Source organism: Atractosteus spatula, chromosome 19, assembly GCF_055471065.1.
Source record: "Atractosteus spatula isolate fAtrSpa1 chromosome 19, fAtrSpa1.hap1, whole genome shotgun sequence".
Lineage (NCBI taxonomy): Eukaryota > Metazoa > Chordata > Actinopteri > Semionotiformes > Lepisosteidae > Atractosteus > Atractosteus spatula.
This window is the reverse complement of record NC_142724.1, coordinates 2,298,554-2,317,916: the sequence shown is the minus strand read 5'-3', so window position 1 is coordinate 2,317,916 and position 19,363 is coordinate 2,298,554. Positions and strand designations below refer to the sequence as shown.

Genomic DNA, 19,363 nt, shown 5'->3' with positions numbered 1-19,363 from the left:
CTCATCAGGACACAGCCGCGCAGGAGCGGCGCCAGCGGGAGTCTCCGCTGCTGCAGTGCGCCTCCACCTGGCAGGCCGAAGATCGCTCATCCCGATGTCCTGCCCGAGCACACGCAGCTCCACAGGGGGACGACGGCGAGAAGCCGTGGAGCGGCCAGGCTCCCGCCTCCTGCCTGCTCTTGTTTCTGCCCTTCGGTGAACGCAGCTCCGGATCAAAGGGCTTTGGCTTTTCCAGGACACCTGTAGGGGAGGAAAGGCCCACCGTTATCCACCCACCCTCCTCCCTGCCCCAGAGCCCCAGCCTCTGGAATGCCAAGCTCTACCTAAACTGGGAATGAGGGCGAGTTCCCTGCAGCATCAGGGAGGGAGCTCTCTCCAGCCACAGGACAGATCCCAAAGGAGCCGCTCTGGGCGGGAGCAGCCTGTGGCTTCGCCGCTCTCCCCTTCATCTCTCCCCGCTCTGCTGCTATTCTGGGACATTACTCATCAATCTACAGGCGGCCTGCCTCATCCCTGCGGCGACTCCCCCCCCCCTCCCAGGGGCGTGCGCCCGTGCCAGGCGGGTGCGGTGTGCGTCCTGGAGGATTCTCACTCTCCCCGCCGGCAGCGTGAGGACAGCCGGCCTCCAGCCCGGCCGGCAGCTCAGTCAGCACCAGACACGCGCCTCAGAACATGTGCCGGCACAGTGAAGTCAAAATAATTGAGTACCTAGTTTTCCCTGTGGTTAACATACCACTCCATTATTAAAGGATTATATGGGCTAGTTCACCCACAGGGAAAACCAGGCCCCTCCGTGTTGTAACTGGCCTGGAGAAATGACATTCCATTTGACTTTAAATAGGAATTATTGATCCTATATACGGTATTATACCTGGAGGGCTCGAAGAAAAGACGAGTGGGACATCTGTTTTAAGCAGTAATAGATTTAATACAAGCTGGAATCATAATACTTTAATCCTTACATTTATACACAGCTTTTCATCCCCAGGGAACCGAAATTGCGTTACGTATAGAAGGACACCCACTGACCCCCAACCTCCTAATTAAGGTGGAATTGGGGGAGGCCAGACTGTACAAGCTCAGATTGGCCTTATCCAGAGTACTGGGGTTATCAGCTGTGCTCTTTCAAAAGGTGCCATGGGATCTTTAATGACCAAGAGGTCAGGACCTTGGTTAAATGTCTCATCCAATGGTCCTACAGTCAGCACTGGGTTGGAAATTCTGGTCCAGAGGGAAGAGCACCACCTACTGATCCACCAGCACACATACTACAGCACTGTGGTCTCACTTTGAGGTCTCCCATCCCAGCACTGACCAGGCCTGGCCATGCTCAGTATCTGAGACCAGGGTAGACCAAGCTATGATGTGCTAATGCTGCTGCACAAGGTAAATATAAAAAATACCAGACAAGAGCTCAAACTACAATAAAGAGTTAAACCATGCTCTGCATAAGCTTTCCTGGTGTAGCTTGTATTAATTCTTGTCTTTTTACTCCTTTCAGATTCCTGATTTCCTCTGGTTGTATAGGGTATTTATTACTATAAACGAATGATCTTGAAGACAGCGCTGCTGGTCTGAATAGGACTGAAGCGGACGCGCAGATCGTAAACTCAGACAACACAGAGCAACCCCAGTGTCACAAAGCTACCTTCTCTCAATCTGACGTCTGCACACTTGACGTGTGAAAAACTGGGGCCTGTGAGAGAGAACGAGAGAGACAGGGAGAGGGAGAAGAGCTCTGGAGCTCTGCCAGGACTTGATGTTCAGAAAATGAATTACCATCATTATGGTGACCACACAAGCTCAGGCGACTCGATCAGCCCAGACCCACACCCCTCGCGTCCCCTCACCACCCAGCCTATATAAACACAGGTCCTCCAGAGAGCAGGGAGAGAGAGGCAGAGCAAAGGAGAGAGAGAGAGGGATTAAACTCTGCTGCTACCACCTCATCGTTCTCAGTCATCTGGGTTGAGGCCAATCTGAGCACCAGGCGGTTAACGAGACTCAACAGTAAATCAACTCCTGCAGCTGAAGGAAAAGTTTTTACCAGCGCTGAGCAAGACTTCCCTGCCAATAGTACGCTGTAAGTATTTTGAATCTGTTGTGTAACCCTGTCGGGTGAAAGGGAAAATATTTTCATAAGAACATTTCATAAGAACATCTGAACATCTGAGATGCAAAAACAATTGTGCGCAGAGCTGACAGCCTTCAGAATCCACTGCAGCCTTGGAGCTGCCAGCGGGACAGTGCTTGCTGTGGTACACCTTCACAATGGCACTGGCAGAGGTGAGTGAGTCTGGACGGAGCACGAGCTGCTCTGAGTCAGCTCTTCTTTAGTCGAAGGCTGCGTTGTCATGGCTCTGAGGAGCCTGAATGAGGGTCAAAACCTGGCGGGATCTGTCAGGCGGGCAGGAATGCTGTGCTGTTCGAGACGGGTTGGCTCTGTTCTCTTCAGTGGAGAGAGAAATGATAGCAAAAAAGCAGTGGTGAGGGTTCTGGATTTGCCAGTAGAACTTTGTGGGTTCAGATCCAAGGGTAGACACCACTGGTCTGTCTTCAGTTACCTATCTGATCGAGTTAAGGGGCCTCAATTGTGCTGGTAGGACGCCTAACTCACAACAGTAAATGGGTCTAAGTGTCAGTGGCTTTGTGCAACAGTTTCAGCCAAATTAATTAGCAATTAAAAAGAAAACTCAGGATTGCAGGAATCCTTCGAGAAAGAACTGAAATGAGGTTTCTATGTTCCAACTCGCTGCTCAATATTCAGAATCTGCTTTGGTATTTAAGACCGAATATCATCTTGCGTAACTCTAGCCTAATACTGAGTGAGGCTTTTACTGTCCTTTTTAATTAAAAAAGGATCATTTAAATCCGGAGTACAGAGGTCAGGCGCTTCTCACCAGTCTCAGGGGAAAGAAAAGAAATCATTAGCTCAAAGAACAAAGTGTGTTAATCATGTGCAGCTTCATCTGTATCTGTCCGTCAGATTCCTGAGGGACAGATACATGTCTGAGCGAGAGTGTCTTCATGATCTCCGGGAGTCCAAGGGGCAACGTACTGTACAGAAGCAGACAAGGAGACACACAAACAAACAATACACATGTACGTGAACAAGAGATTCATCTGTTGAGCAAGGTTATGGCCACAGGGATAAATGAGAACATGAACCTGTGTGTTTTTAACTGGATAAATCTGTGCCTGCATCCAGCGGGGAGTAAGTGGAATTCACAGGAAACGAAGGATGTGGAATGAACTCTAAGATGCAATATGCTTTACGTAAAACTCGTGACTTCTGGTGTATTTTTAAAGAAATGGGTAGGAAATTAAAATATTCGCTAGATGATTTCATAAATGCATAATATACATTTATGGCTGTGTGGTGGATCTGTGCCTGTGGCTGGAAGGTTGCTGGTTCAAATCCCGCAGCCGGCAGAGGAATCCTACTCTGTTGGGCCCCTGCGCAAGGCCCTTCACCCCAGCTGCTCCAGGGGTGCCGTATAAATGGCTGACCCTGTGCTCTGACCCCAAACTTCGCTCCCTGTCTGTGTGTCTCATGGAGAGCGAGCTGGGGTATGAAAAGACAAATTCCTAATGCAAGAAATTGGATATGGCCAATAAAGTGATTTTATCTTATCTTACATTACCAGATGTACTTAAATGAGGACGGTACAGGAAACTTCAGGAGTGGTGGTAGGAGTGGTGTAGGCAGGAAGCCCATGGCAGGTCCGTGTCCTGGGGTGAGGTGTGTCTCCGGACCCCGGATCAGATGGACACGGTCCAGGCCAGGGTCCAGGCCAGGCTGAGCCTTGCTCGTCTTCCTCGGCGCACAATGAGTGTATGAGGTTGTGCGTGCGTGCTGCTGTGTGTGTGTGATGTTCTGGTTGCGTGATGCTGTGTGTGCAAGCAATTGTGTACTGTATGTGACGCTGTGTGTGTGTGTGACGGTGTGTACGTGATGCTGTGTGTGTGGCGTTGTGTGTGTGATGCTGTGTGTGTGTGACACTATGTGACTGATGCTGTGTGTGTGTGTGTGTGTGTGTGTGTGTGTGTGTGAGACGCTATGTGACTGATGCTGCGTGTGTGTGATACTGTGTGTGTGTGCACGCGCTGTGTCCACTTTCATCCTTCATCTTTGCACAACACCCCTCGCCCCTTCGAGACCCCGCCTCAGGGGCCCGCTATCCCCCATGTTCACACATCAGAGTTCTTGTAATAACTTCAGTTAGTGGTTAAGGAACAATATTTTTAACTTAACTGTGCCGGCAGATTATGGTCCAGATAAAATGTTTGAAAAATTCTGCTCATGTCACAGATTCAGTTCTTAATGATAGGTTTCCTCTCCAGGCAATCTTCATATGGAAATGAAACATTCCCTATAAAACCCAGCAAAATGTATAATTTAACCATGCTGTCAAAAAATAGAGGATCTGCTTCCGTGACTGACAGATGTTTTTGTTATGCAGTGTCTGTACTGTTTGTGTGTGTGTGTACGTGTCTGTGTCACAGAACCAGCCCGCGTGACCCAAGCGTGTTTATAGGATAGCTCGGCGTCTGAACCAAGCATGCTGTGTGTGTGCTGAGAGCTGTATGTGCAAGGGCAGCTACAGAGCAGCAGGGTAACCAGTGTTACTCATCTCCTCTGGTTCCTGAAACACTCGCAGATTCCCAGAAATGAGTCGTTCCAAAACTGTCCTCCTCCATCAGCACCTCACAGTGCCGAGAAGCCTGGCGGGACACGAGGTTGCTGGTTCTCATGACAATGACCTGACCCCTGTGCAAATGTCAGACAAGATGTTTTCTGTTGTTTGTTTTTAAAGCAAACTGGAAACAGCCAACAAAGTTGAAAGAATTATCTGTCAAATTCAAACACCTTTCAGGCACAAGCATCTTGCTTCCTTTTTGTGGAGAAAAAACCACCAACAGATGCTTGACTAGTGAGCTGAATCGCTCAGGACCCGAGGCCTGGACCTGCTCACAGTGTTGATGAAGCAATCCCTTGTTTACTCAGCGGACAAGCCCCCCTCCCCCACCCCTCCACGGCTGTTTACTGGAGCAGCACATGTTAAGTTAAGGAGGGGGGGAGGATGGGGGGCAACTCTGAGAAACTAGCAGGATGGCAGAAGTGTGATTTGAGAGGGAGGCGGAGTGGGGGGGGGGGGGTTGTTGTGAGTTTCTTAGCCATTCACATTCACACGGTGTCCGTTTCTTCCTTTGTCCATGGGGGCTCTGCAAGCAGAGAGAGTGTGTGTGTGGGGGGGGGGAGCTGGGTCACTCGCTCAGGAGAGACCATCTGGGTTGGTGAGCGTTCCCCATCTGCTGTCCGCTCAGCGCTGCCTCGTTTCTTCCGCGATCGCCGGCTCTCCCCCCCCCCGCTGCCTCAGACAAAGAGAGCTGCACAGTGAGAGCTGGGACCTGCTGCTGCCGCGGGCTCCCACTGCCAGACGCCTGCCGCCGGACAGGAGACAGGCTGACCGCGGGATTCTGCCCACGACGGACGGGAAAGGTGCGTTCTGGGACGCTCCGTTTCCACGCCGCATCGGCGAAAGGCAAAAGCCCTGCAGCCCCCCGGATGCTGCAGTATCACATCGGCGTTGCTCTGGGAGTTATGAAGGGAGTGTGTTGGGCTGGTCTCTCTCTCTCTCTCTCTCTCTGGCTGTCCTTGAGTTAGACGGAGAGAGCTCCGTGCGGGTGCAGGGGACGAGCTGGCCGTAGGCTGGAGGAGAAGAGGGGGCCATGCCCCCTTGTCCGCACAGTGGACTGCCTGTGGGGGAAACAGCGTGGGGTCTGAAACGACCCACATGAAAATGCCAGGACGGATCAGAAACGGGAGTTTTACCGTGTCTTGACCAGCGTGGGCGTGAAGCTGCACAGCCCTGCGAGCTGTGACCAGCGGGGTCCTCTGTCACGCCTGCCCGTGCACGTGTGTGATGGGTAAGCTGCAGGAGCCAGCGCCCACGCCTGCGCAGAGGCACAGGGGGCAACGAGGCTCTTCAACAGCCTTTTGGAAGTGTCAGGCCTGGACAGCTTGACCTGCAGCGCCCTCTCACAGAGCAGACTCCAAATCAGACTCTCCTGAAGAGTGGGCGCTGTTGAGAGGGGGGGCAGATCAACAGTTAAATGTCTGGGGGGGGGTGAACGATATATTCCTGTGCATTACCAGCATTTTGTCAAATGAAACCCAGGACATGTCTAATCTCCAAAAACAACAGAGCATTTAGTTTTTGGTCTGTTTTGTTTCCAGGCGATTGAAAACTGAATTCCAGTAGACGTATTGAGGAGGGGTGGGGGTGTGGGGGGGGGGTGAAGTGGTTGGGGTAAAAAGCGAATAATAAAGCCGTCCAGAGGATTTTGTGTTTGTTGCAGAAAGTAAGTAGGCTGCTCGAAAGCTCCGCTCTACTCTCAGGCACAGCCCTCCGCTGTGAGGACCTGAGGTCGCCGCGCCCGGGCCGGAGCTTGTACACAGAGCTCGCCGTCAGCGCCTCCTGCGGCGTGATTACTGTACCGGGCTGCCGTGAGAGCCCCCGACTCCGTGAGTGTGTGGGTGGTCTTGCCATGCGTGACTCCCTGCGGTGCCTGCGCCTGCGGGGCGGCCCAGAGAGCCGCTGGCGAGGGGGATGTCCGGGCCGGGTTTGAACCCCGCTGCAGGCCCGGGCTGGACCGACCTGGTCTGATGGGCCGCAGAGAAAGAACAGCGCTGTGAGGACGTTCTGTCCCCCGGCGGGGTCCTGGCCCGGCTGTGTGCCCGCCTGCCGAGCCCCTGTCCGATGAACCTGACCCGGCTGTGTGTGCTTGTCTTTCTGTCCGTCTGCTGAAGGCTCCCTGAGACGCCATGGCCACCTGCACAGCCGCCATCTTTCTTCTGCTCCCCCTCGTCTCCATGGCGACCAACGAGCCCCCCGGCTGCAAGATCCGGGTCACGTCCAAGGGCCTCGAGATGTGTAAGACCGATTAATCGTAGTTACAGCGATGGTAATAAACGCCTGTGAGACGTTTTTAAAGTCATTGTTCATTGAAAGCTGAGTTTTGTGAAATTCTAGTGACACCTAACAAAATTCACTTTGTTTCCTTATAAAATATAATATCTCTTTACCTTTGTCCCTTTGTGGCCCCTGTCCCCTGTTCCCACTCCCAACCCCCACTATATCCCTCCCTGTGTCCTTCTGTCCCCTGTCTCCTGTCTCCACTCCCACTCCAACTCTGTCCCTGCCTGTGAACCCTTGTCCTCTGTCCCCACTCGCACCTGGTCCCTCCCTGTGGGTCCTTTTTCTTATTTTTCCCTGTGTTTCCCATGTGTCCCCTGTCCCCCTGTGCCCTGCAGTGAGGCAGGAAACCCTGAAGTTCGTGGAGGAGGAGCTGGAGAACATCACCATCCCTGACCTGCAGGGCAAGGAGGGCCGCTTCCAGTACTCCATCAACGAGTGAGTCCGACCGACACCCGTGCGCCTCTGTCCCCTCGTGGTCTCGTGACCAGCCCCTGGGGCTCCGGGCCCGGTCCTGGGGGGCTGGCGTGCCTGTGGGTTTTCCAGGGATGGTTACAGCAGCCAGCAGCACCTGAAGAGCTGGGAGAAGCTGTTAAACTGTCCCAGCGAAGTCAGTAGCCAGCCAGTGTAGACTGTTCTAACAGCTATTGCACTTTTTATAATTAGAATTGGAATGAAAACCCTCACGTGCCCTGGCCATCCGGGGCCCAGGAATGGACACCCCCTGAAATAGTGTGTCCAGTCCTGAATTAGTCCTCAACAACCACTTCTGGTTATATAGCTGTCCTACAAATCACGGACCTGGTATGTCTGTCTGTTGTAGAGAGGACAGAGCAACGGCTGTTTAGCAAATAAGAGGCATCAGAGAGGAAGCAGAGAGGCTCAGTTCGCCAGAATGATCAATCATGTTAAACAAAAACAAGATTCAGTGATGTTACCTGGCCAGTCTCGTGCCTGAGCCTGCAGCAGGGGGTCTTTGAGCTCTGCTCTTGCAGCACTGCCTCTGGCGTTAGTGCTTCCAGTACTGTGTCTCTTTAGCCTCAGCGTGGCCCCTGCTTTTTCCCCTGAACCCCTCCTTTCGCTGTCCCCCTCGCCACGAAAGTGTGAAGATCACAGAGCTCAACCTGACCCACGCAGACCTGCGCTTCCAGCCGGACCTCGGGCTGCTCTTCGAGGTGCACAACTCCTCCATCACCCTCAACTTCCAGAGGCGCATCCTCTACTGGTTCTTGTGAGTTCCTGCTCCGCCGACACCTGCCCCTGTGCGCAGAGGAAGATTTTATAGGGCTCAGAGTCTATGGTGTTGTAAAGATAATAACGGTATCCTCATAAATATACACCACTTTTCTGGACACTCCACTGTTTACAGGTAGGGTTCTGCTTTACGGGTAATGGGGAATCCCACTGCCACCACCAATATGCAGCCATATTGGCAGCTGCCAGTGGGGAGGAGTGTGATGATGCCAGTCCAGAGATGGGGATTATTAGGAGGCCGTGATGGGTAAAGGCCAATGGGAATTTTTTTGCCCGGAAGCTGGGGTAACACCCCTACTCTTTTTGAGAACCCCCCTGGGATTTGTAATGACCACAGACAGTCAGGACCTTGGTTTTACATCTCATCTGAAGGACAGCACCTTGTTTTGTGAGCCCTCCCTACTGGTCCCACTAACTCCTCTTCCAGCAGCAACCTTAGAGGTCCCCCCTCCAGGTCCTGGCCAGGGTCACACCTGCTGAGCTTCAGAGGGCTGCCAGAGTGATATAGCTGCCGGCTATAAAAAGATCTACAGGTTGGCTGCGATGTCCTGACCTCATCATGAAAATCATTTGTTCTCCTTAAGAAGCTTTTCAAACCAATAAAAAAAAAAAAACAATAAATAGGAGAATCCAAGGCCTCTGGGCCCATTAGATCTCACAAGCTGACGATGCACTCCCGATCTACTAGTCTTTACAGCTTCCTGCATCAAGAAGATTCACAGCTGATCAGCTGGGGGTTTGTGGGAGCTGGTCCCGAGTCCGAGCTGGGGTGTGTCCTGACCGGCCTGCGTCGTCTCTCTCTCTCTCTCACCCCTTCAGCAATGACGTGGGCTCCATCAACGCCTCGGCGGAGGGCGTGAACATCCACACGGCCCTACAGCTGTCCCGCGACGTCGTGGGCCGTCTCAAGATCTCCAACATCTCCTGTGACGCGGCCGTCTCCAAAATGCGCGCCAAGTTCTCCGGCACCCTGGGGTAGCTATTTTTAATCCCGCCCTGCAATCCAAGAGCAAGCGTTAAGCCTCCTCTCTCTCTGAGTCTGCGAGACGTCTGTCTCCCCTTGAACGTCTGTCACATCATTTAAGTAATAGTTTATTTTCTCAGCTGAGGCCCAGACTAAGTCCTGGCACCGACCCACCCAGTAATTGCTTATCCTAAACCCATTACTTGACAGCGGCTTTCCAGAGCCTACTGGTGTCCACAGAACGGGAGGCAGCAGTGATATCCACTTCTGTTCGGGATGAAATAAGTGGTTGTGGCTGGGGTTGGACAGGGACTGTGGATGAAGCCGGGCTTGAGTGTGTACCCTATACAGAAGCGTGTGTGTGTTGTGCTGTGCTCCAGGATTTAGCTGTTTGAACTGGCAGCCAGTGTCTTCTATTAAATGACTGTGCATGGCTAACGCAGGAGTCATGCTTCCCCTTGACGAAGCATGACAGCTCTGCGATGATTCCCAAGTGTGAATTGGGTATTCCCGCGTTCCCGCGCGCTGGCCGTGCTGACCCCGTCGTGTTTTCTGTGCAGGAGGGTGTACGACTTCCTGGCGACCTTCCTGACCACCGGCATGCGGTTCCTGTTGAACCAGCAGGTGAGGCCGACCCCCGCAGGTGCCTGTCCAGGGTCCAGAGCCCTCAGCAGACATGAGGCAGTGTGACTCATGAAAGCACTAGTTACCTTCACTGCTTTGTGTTCTTCAAGCAGTTCTGTCCAGCTTCACCTAGCTCTAATCAATATTAGCTTTCGATTAACTTCAACTTGAGTTTTTAAAATCCTTTATCAATAATTCCTTACACTTATTAGCACGTCTTTGGTCACTCCACTCAAAGCACTTTACAGGTAATGGGGAATCCCACTGTTTCCACCCATATGTAGCCGTACCTGGATGATGTGCCAATCCTCTCACACACACCAGCTCTCAGTGGGGAGGAGAGCAGAGTGATGAAGCCAGTTCATAGATGGGGATTATTAGGAGGCCATGACTGGTAAAGGCCTGGGGGAAATTGGGTCAGGACACCGGGGTAACACCCCTACTCTTTTTGAGAAACGCCTTGGAATATTTAATGATCATCGAGATGAGTGAGGGCTCCCTACTGGTCCCTCTAACATCTCTTCTAGCAGCAACCTCAGCTTTCCCAGGAGGTCTCCCGTCCAGGTACTGACCAGGCTCACACCTGGTGACATTCAATAGGTTGCCAATCGTGTGTTTTGAGAAATATTGACCGACACACACAAATACTTTTAAGAAATAGACAGAGCATGAAAACCAGGAGTAAGTCTAAGTGAAAAGACATGGTCTCTCTGTCTGTGTGTCCCAGATCTGCCCTGTCCTGAACCACGCTGGGCTGGTCCTGATGAACTCTCTACTGGACACGGTTCCGGGTGAGGCTTTGCAGACACCCCTCGGCACCCTGCTTTCCCTGCTGCACCCACAGTGACTCACACCCTGCGATTATTCACAGTGACATGACACAGTGACATGCCTGTTTCTGTTATGTAGACAAATACGATAAGTTCAGTTTATCACTTAGATGTAATGCATTTTAAATGTATTAAATGTACAGATACATTGCATTAAAACAATACAAAAATCACATGTGGCCCTAATTCCAGAGGTACAGTTTAGATACTGTACATCATCCTTGACCTACTTCTTCTTAGGGGGAGATTTGTAGCATCAGAACATGAACAAGACAGGGAGTTGTGCTCTGACTGTCCCAGGAACAGAAACGATTTGCCATAAGTCATCTTTTGCTGTGTAGTGATTGCACCCTGCTGTAGCCTGCTCCAGCTCTTATTGCTGTGCTGTTGTGCTGTCTCTGCAGTGCGCACACCTGTCGACAACTACGTAGGCATTGACTACTCTCTACTGAGTGACCCTGAGGTGACCTCTGCCAGCCTTGATATGGATTTCAGGGTAACTGCGACATAACCCCCCCGGTCACATCACTCAGCACCAAACAGATGTAATGTGTGTGATCATTATTTACTCGTCCGAATTTGGCACTTAATCAGTGTATCCACCTCTTCCTGCCTGAACAGCTCACAAACGGGCAGAATGAAAATAAATTAAAATTTGTTTCAATTCTGAGCTATATTTTTCAGTCACTTGACTTTATTGCAAGACAATCCGCATAGTTAAAAATTGTATTTTGTTTTTTTTAAAAAAATCACACCCATGCAAGCAAGTTTCCTTTAATGGATTTTTCTTTTTAAAAAGCCGATCTTATGTTTTTCTAAGAAATATCAGTTCACAATCTTTCCCGTCTCCACCTCTCCGTCCCCTGTGTCTGTGGCCCTGCAGGGAATGTTCTTCGATCGGCACAACGAGAGCGACACCATCGTGAACTACGCTGTGATGCCGGTGATCCGGGAGTTTGACCGCATGGTGTACCTGGCCCTGTCCGAGTACTTCTTTGACAGCGGCATGTACGCCTACTTCCAGGCCGGTGTGTTCAGGATGCAGATAGCTCGCGACCGGGTAGGCATGGCTTGAAGCATCACCACGGTTTCCGATGGGAGCAGCCTGGCCACGTCACGGGTACCAGCCTGGCGGTGAATGGTTACGGCACGGGTCGGCGGGTCAGGGATGGGAACCGTCAGCCAGTGCTCCCTTCTTCCCTCTGGGCGAAACGCAGGCCCCTTCCGTTTCCCAGGTGCCCCGGCAGCCTTGTGGCCGCGTCAGCGAGAGGCAGGCTCCTCCATGTGGCTCTCGCTCTGCAGAAAGACGAAAGGGTGGGGCACGGGGGGGCTCGTCTGCTATTCCTCATTCCCCCAGTGCGTGGGTGCAGAGGCCGTTTCTGCCAACCCGGACATAAAGCAGCTGTCAGAGATTCCAAACAGGGTGGATATGAGATATATAAGACAGGAAACTGGCTCCTGAGTGGCAGAGCCCAGTGCAGGGTGAAGCCACTGGGGTTCTGCGAGAGCAGGAGCACAGGTGTGTGTTGGCTGGCCGCAGTGCCACAGTGTGTTCTCTCATGACATCATGACATGACAGACAATGGGAGGCGTTTCTACTGTTGCAGGCTGATGGGTGAAAGGTCAAGGGGCACGTTGGACCACTGGAGTTGCTCCTAAGCACTTTTCAAATAACAGCAAAATCTGCCTGTGTCCATCTGTGTATTTGTGCCGACTCGAAGGCTTTGCTAAGGATGCACCCTGCACGTTTAAGGGGGGAGGATTAAAAAGGTCCAAATGTAACGGCAGCAGTCCCACGAGAATGCTGCCTTTTCAGCAAAAGCTCACACCTCAACAGCCAGATCAAGATGTTTATCTATGCTTGGCCTTTGGCCAGTGGCCCATAATAAATAGGGAAAATACGAAGGAAGCCCTGTGCAGATTCCTGATGCCACAGACAGAACACGTTCAACTCCCAGCAGTGTTTTCTTGACCTCAGTCGGGCAGCTCCGGCATTAGATTGAGAATTAAAACCTTTAATGCTGTTGCTTTTCAGATGCCGAAAGATGTAGAGATGCTTCTCAGGACAACTTACTTTGGCACGATCATGATGCTGGTAAGTGTCTGGTGCTACCTGACACCAGAAGAATGAATCTCTTCCGAGACATTGGACATGTGATACTGCAGACACCGGCTCCTTCCCAACGCTGATACCTGTCGGGGAGGTGACCTGGAATAACCGGAAGAGTCTTGTTTCCTAAATACTGGGTTTTGCAGAGTAGATTCAGTTAGGGTTACAATTAAGGTATAGTACTAGGTATAATAGTAGTGCATGTTAGCCTGTAGTTGCAGTTGTGGGCTTGTAAGGTTAATTTTTGGGGCCCTTTAAAGTGGAAATTTTCACAACCGTTGTTGATGTGTTTTTCTATTGCAAGCGTCAGGTTTTAACGTTTTGGTGACATGAGGTCTTTTGTAGTTGAATGGTTTTCAATGTACCGTGCTTTGTGAAGGTTGCTTTCCTTGAAAGGAGCTATAAGACCTAGTACAAGCCTTCCTGCGGAGAGTGTAAGCTATTGAATGGGGGATGTGCACACCTGCTGCTTGCGAGAGTGGAGTTGATGTCCTGCTCTCTCTGCTCCAGAACCCAGCGCTGATGGACGCCCCCATCTCTCTGGAGCTGGAGGTGACCGCGGCGCCACGTTGCCTGATCAAACCCTCCGGGGCCACAGTGTCCGTCACGGCGGTGGTCAGTGTGATGGCACTGCCCCCGGGCCAGCCGCCGGTCCAGCTCAGCAGCATGACCATGGTGAGGCTACAATCAAGATACTGATTCATTGAATGAACGGACCGATGTTTAGCCAATCAGAGAGCACAAAGGGTAGGGAGGTCACAGCCAATCAGAGAGCACAAGGTAGGGAGGTCACAGCCAATCAGGGAGCACAAGGTAGGGAGGTCACAGCCAATCAGGGAGCACAAGGTAGGGAGGTCACAGCCAATCAGAGAGCACAGTAGGGAGGTCACAGCCAATCTATAGATTCTATGCCTGATAGTCAAGTACAAACTGACCATAAATACACAACATACTCTGGCAAATAGCCCCCCCCCCTTGCCTCTTCCAAATAGCTTTACTCATAGCAAGCAAATATCAGCATTATTCAGTTAATAGCTTAATTATTTTTATGTCCACTTTCTTGCCTGTACTTCAGTCTGCCCCCATATCTTTCATTTCTACCCCCATTCTATTCACAGCCCAGTGCATTTCACCCCATCTGTACGGTAGCGTCTTTACTCCAGAGATTGCACTGTAACGGTCTCCTCCCTGTCCGCAGGAGAACAAGATGAATGCCAAAGTGTCCATGAAGGGCAAGAAGCTGGCCATCCACATGGACCTGAGACGGTACGCTCCCCCTGCCTGACGCAGTGCAGGCCCGGGACACTCCTAGTGCGCACAGGGCGGGTGTTACATCGCCGTAGCCACGTTAAATGCAGGACCCTATGCGGAACTTGGTCAAAAGCCGAAAACTCTGGCTTAGCAAAAAGCCGGTTGTATGGCTGTACTGTACTTAGCCAAAGCTTGTATCCTTAGTCGAGGTCGTGACAGATGCGGATCGGGAAGCCAAAGGATCAGGAAATCGAAAGCGCGTGACAGCGAGGAAAAAGAGCCCCACTGGCAAACCAACACTCTGAGCCCCGTGATGATGGGAACGAAGCCTTAAATAGTCTGGTGCCGAGGTGGCCGATCGGATAACTAACCGATACGTGTGTCAGAATTGGCGGAGGCTGGTGTCTGGTCATGTGTCACCGAGGTACTCGTGAGTCTGCCTGTGCGAGAGGCTCGTGTCGGACTCTGCGCGGCCGTGACAGCGGGCACGTCAACACGGCATAGAGACGATCTGCGCCACACAACGCAAACCGGCCGAGATGCAGGTGCTCCTACGGGAGTCTGATATTTACACCGTGAGGAGTAGGAGAGTGTCGGGGAAACGTTCTGTATTTGTCCACGATGGGAGACTTGTGACGGTGTTGAAACCATACCCTTTACTTTATTTTAAAATGCTTCCATTGCTTTACTGCAATTTAATTGCTTTTGTTGTTATTTGTTTGCAGCTTCAGGATCTACTCTAACCAGTCTGCTCTGGAATCATTAGCGGTAAGTCTGATGCACAGTATCCTGTTTCTGTATTGTCCAGAACCCCTGTGCATACATCAGTACTGCACAATTCTGTAGTTCCAATAATCTAGCTGCAGCATGATATTGGGTTCATTCTAGATTTGTAGGGTTTTGTTCTAGTAGATGAAGGGGAGACCTTGTTCTAAGGTCACAGATGGAGGGTAGATACCCTTAGATAGAGCAAGAAACCCTTATGAAAGTTGACCACAGTAAAGTTCACTCTGTTTTTGCCATTTCCGAAAGGATCTACCATTACCTCTCTGCGCTTTAGCAGTTTCACTGTGTTTTACTGCATGTCAGCCTGCTCTTACCAGGGTAAGCACCGGTTGGCTTTTACAAGAGCGGTGCGTTCGTATGCGGTGAAACCCTGGCTCCCGAAGTGAGGCGGCACTTCGAAGCGGTCCGCTTTGTAAGTGACTGTATTCCCTTTGGTAAAATAAACACGGAGGAAGGCATCACTCCCCTCCAGAAAGAACACCTCATCCCACAGCTCTCCTCCCCGGAATGAGGTTTGAGGGTTCTCTCCCCCCGCTGACAGTGACCAAGGTTGACCCCTGACCCCTGCACCTCCACTTTCTCCTGGCTCCGTGTCCCTCGGCTCTTCGTAGACCCCTGTGCCGGGAGACCAGGACAGGAGTCTGTCTGGGATGTGGGGCTCTCCTCCTAGCTGTAGGAGTTGAGACAGTCCTGGAGGTTCTGGGATGGTGGGGGGGCTCTCTGCGGCGCGGAACACGTTTCAGCCCTCTGTCCTGTTCCCCCAGCTCATTCCCCTGCAGGGACCCCTGAAGACCCTCCTGCAGCTGGTGGTCGTGCCCATCATTAATGGTGAGTGCAGGCTGGGGGGAGACTCACCATTGACCACTCTGTGCGCGGGAGGCCTCCCACAAACTTGCCCACGACCATGGTGATGTTTGAAAGCTGGAACGAATAAGTGGAGCTTTTTTTTAAATGATATATTTTATGCACGTTTATTTTTCTCCAGTTGTAAATTGTACATCCTATCTCTGTCTTGAAGGATGTCCTGTCCTGCTGTGTAGGGTGTGCTCCTGGCTGTGTGTGTCTGGGCATGGGTGCGTGATTGTGTACCCCTGGCTGTGTGTGTGTGCATCTGTGCGTGAGTGTGTACCCCTGGCTGTGTGTGTGTGGGCATGTGTGCGTGAGTGTGTACCCCGGCTGTGTGTGTGTGTGCATCTGTGCGTGATTGTGTACCCCTGGCTGTGTGTGTGTGGGCATGTGTGCGTGAGTGTGTACCCCTGGCTTTGTGTATTTGCATCTGTGCGTGCAGTTGCGTGTCTTGGAAGGGCTGTATCCGTGTGTGAACCTCTTCCTGCGTCTCTCTGCTTCCAGATCGCACCAAGAAGGGGGTTCAGATCCCCCTGCCTGAGGGGATGGACTTCACAGAGGAAGTGGTCCAATACCACACGGTGAGCGCCCCCTTTAGGGTGCGGAGTGCATGGCGGTCAATGCTGTAGAATATTGTACCGGCAGAAGTGGAACTGCATCTTAACGAATGTGAACAGAGGCCTCAGGACAACCAGTCAATTACAATAGATCAGCTCTGGCAGGGAGCGTGAAAATAAGGGGGGACACTCTGCAATGAGACGTGCACAAGAGAAATCACAGAGCACTTTAATCCCACTTGGTTTTACAGTCTGAGATCATCAGCTCATACTGATGCTGTTCTGGATTGGTTAAGTATTTTTCCTGCTTATTTTCTCCTCTGGGGCCGGCAGTGTGCCCTCAGGTGCTCCGAATTCCTTTGGGCTGGATCCTCTTTTTTCCCCACTTCCTGTCCTTATTCATGCCCTCTCTCTCTCTCTCCCCTGCCCAGGGCTTCATAACCATCGGAGCCAACCTGCACTTCAGCAAGGGCCTGAGGGAGGTGATAGAGAAGAACCGCTCCCCCCTGCAGACCAACAGCACCCTCGACTGAGCTGGGGCGCCTCGCAGCCCCCCGCAGCCGGCGACAGCCCCCCGGCCCAGCCCGCGCCCCGCACGCCTCTCTGCATCCACCGCCGCCGCGTCACGCTTTCAACTCTGCGTTTTCATTTTTCAGGCTCACGGAACCGACGTCCATAGTTTTCAGAGGAAATACTGTAAAAACAAGAACGAAACGAGTGCTTGTTGCTACCAGCGGCCGTGCTTCCTGGAAGCGCGCGGCAGTGAGGCCGCCGAGTGCCGGAGCCCGGCGGGTTCGAGCGGGCGCGCTCTCCGGTGGTGCTTGCGAGCCAGCTCCGGGGTCACAGCTCGTCTCCTTCAGCGACAGGGCCGCCACTTCCACTTCCTGCTTCCTGCACTGAAACATTCCACATGCCCCGGGAGAGCCAGCCCAGCTCCCGGCTGTACACTCTCCGAGGAAACCGTCGCCTCCTAGTCCTCCCCACACATTCCAGGGATCCGCTCCCCGTCACGGGCCGCTGACGTGTCCACAGCCTCACACGACGAGATCCTGACTGGGAGACTGGGAGAAACCACACTCCGAGAACTAGGAATGAAGTAAAGGGAGAGCTTGGATCTTAACAAGATGAACCGACATCCTGCCACCCGAGTTCAATCCTTTCAGGCCCATGTGTGCTATTTTGTAATCAAGGCCCTTGTATTTCGTAATATCTAAACTATTCCGTCTAGTACACAAGTTGCATAATCGGTCTCTCTCTTTTAAAACTGCCAGTTCTTACTCCTTATGACTTTATACAGATTATTTTTTCAAAGCCCAGAAAAACGAGGGTGACATTCAGCTTTCCTTTTGGTGAACTGCTAAAATGAAGGTTTGCTACAAAGTCATTAATTTGATGTTAGAATAAAAAAAACTGCACATCACTGATTTTTTTTTGAGGAACAGACGTAGAAAGGGCTCTGTGGTTATATCTAGGACAGAACCCTGTTATCCAATATACGAAACGGGAAAAGATTGTCAAATGCTGTTAAGAGACAATACCTGATCATTAAAACATATTCTGCTAATTAAGCAATTAACGTATTCACCTTCTTTTTTGATACTGTACACGGTACTTGACTCTTTTTTGGTCGTTAACATTTTATTACGTTTTTCAAAATAGAAAAAAAATTTCATCCCTCATGATTATAAAAGTGCAGGAAATCATTCTGCAAAATAACACCCATGTAATGAACCGGTCATATTGCCAATATATATAGTCAATATAGTGTTGGGAAATAAATAAGAATATACACAGTATGGTCTCCGGTCTGCCCATAGTTGTTACAGTGCAGCAGAGACAGGAAAAGTCAGAAAATGTATCCAAAGCAGCAGAGAATCAAAGTGCTGGAAGAGGGGTGGTCAGCATTGCTGCCTCACAGCTCTGGGGCCCTGGGTTCAGTTCCTGGGGTGCTGTCTGTGTGGAGTTTGTCTGATCTCCCTGTGTTTGTGTGGGTTTCCTCTAGGGTGCTCCGGTTTCTTCCCTCAGCCCAAAGACATGCCGGTTGGTGCGCGCGTGCGCGTCTGTGTCTGCGTGAGCCCTGTGAACGACACGTTTACCATCCAGGGTGGATCCTGCCTTGTGTCCACTGCTTGCCAAGATAGGCTCTGGCTCCTGGGCCGAAGTGGTTAGAAAACAGATGTATAGCACGGTGGGCTCCGAGTTTTATTCCAACCTCAGTTGTCCATTAAACAGTCTAATCATTTTCTAACTGTAGAGGATGGAGTAGGATTCCCAAAATATTCCCTTCATCAGAGGTACTGCTACTTTTCTCCCAGCTTCTCTAGCCTCAGGGAGCCATTGGAGTAGAGGTGCAGGGGCACTGTCCCCCCCTACAGAAAAACACAGCTTTCCAAGCAGGAGCGATGGGGATTGCTGAAGAGGAAATGTTGTGGCTCAGGGATACGTCTGCCCGATTCGGCGCAGACGTTGTTGCAGGCTGATCCACAGGTTGGATTTAGATAAGGGTCTGAGAAATGCCTGTTGTCCCTCAGTGGCACAGAGGTATCAACAGCAGCCCAGCATAAAAAATAATAATATAATATTGGATTTACAGCATTTTTAAAAAGGTTTGTCAATTAGCCTGTCTAGAACAAATTCCTTTAAGCAATATTGGACATCCAATTGTGCACAGAGGGCAGCCGTACAGAGGAGAAATCTCTGAATGGATGGGGAAGGGGTACTTACGTCACATGTTTACTGAAGGCACAGGAGTTGAGGTCAGGCCAGACAGAGACACTTGCGTGAAGCTGATCGGCCTGATCATGGTGCCAGGAGACCTCCCTCTCACCACATGTCGGGTAAAGAGTGTTTTCAGTGAAACGGGGAGAATTGCAGAGCTTTATAAGCAGATGGTCAGGACTGACAGAGCTTCGATACTTATTCGATATCCTGCATAGTAACATACCAACGATCGGGGGATCACGTAAAAGAACTTCATTGAGGTCTACGTGACTTGAGATGGGGCGCGAGAGCGAAACTAGAATTTCCCCCAGACAACAGGCTTCCTCTCCAACTCCACCCTGACTCCTCCGGGAGCTCAGCTTCTGCCCTGGGCATTGCAAGTGCCGCTGCTTGGCCACCCAGATAGTGGCCCACTCCCTCGGCCCTGATCTCCCAGAACC

General features: G+C 51.4%; 1 protein-coding gene across 3 annotated transcripts; it reads left to right on the top strand.

Annotated features, from left to right (window-relative positions):
• Positions 1-1,501: 1,501 nt before the first annotated feature.
• Positions 1,502-17,779, top strand: pltp (phospholipid transfer protein). Of its 3 annotated transcripts, none has more exons than XM_088937809.1 (16): positions 1,502-2,083; positions 6,815-6,938; positions 7,319-7,418; positions 8,083-8,211; positions 9,054-9,209; positions 9,759-9,822; positions 10,550-10,613; positions 11,057-11,148; positions 11,536-11,712; positions 12,688-12,747; positions 13,273-13,437; positions 13,961-14,028; positions 14,739-14,781; positions 15,564-15,627; positions 16,150-16,226; positions 16,634-17,779. In XM_088937809.1, the coding sequence occupies exons 2-16, from the start codon at positions 6,830-6,832 to the stop codon at positions 16,733-16,735; spliced, it is 1,470 nt and encodes a 489-aa protein (XP_088793935.1). In that variant the 5' UTR covers positions 1,502-2,083; positions 6,815-6,829; the 3' UTR covers positions 16,736-17,779. The 3 variants fall into 3 exon arrangements, with proteins under 3 accessions (XP_088793935.1, XP_088793936.1, XP_088793933.1); XM_088937810.1 differs by lacking the exon at positions 1,502-2,083 and adding an exon at positions 2,182-2,286; XM_088937807.1 differs by lacking the exon at positions 1,502-2,083 and adding an exon at positions 5,213-5,503.
• Positions 17,780-19,363: the final 1,584 nt, after the last annotated feature.

Coding starts and splice junctions, on each gene's coding strand:
- pltp (XM_088937809.1), top strand. CDS start 6,830: ATGGCCACCTGCACAGCCGCCATCTTTCTTCTGCTCCCCCTCGTCTCC. Junction 10,614..11,056: donor TCTACTGGACACGGTTCCGG/GTGAGGCTTTGC, acceptor CTGTCTCTGCAG/TGCGCACACCTGTCGACAAC. Junction 11,713..12,687: donor TGCAGATAGCTCGCGACCGG/GTAGGCATGGCT, acceptor GTTGCTTTTCAG/ATGCCGAAAGATGTAGAGAT.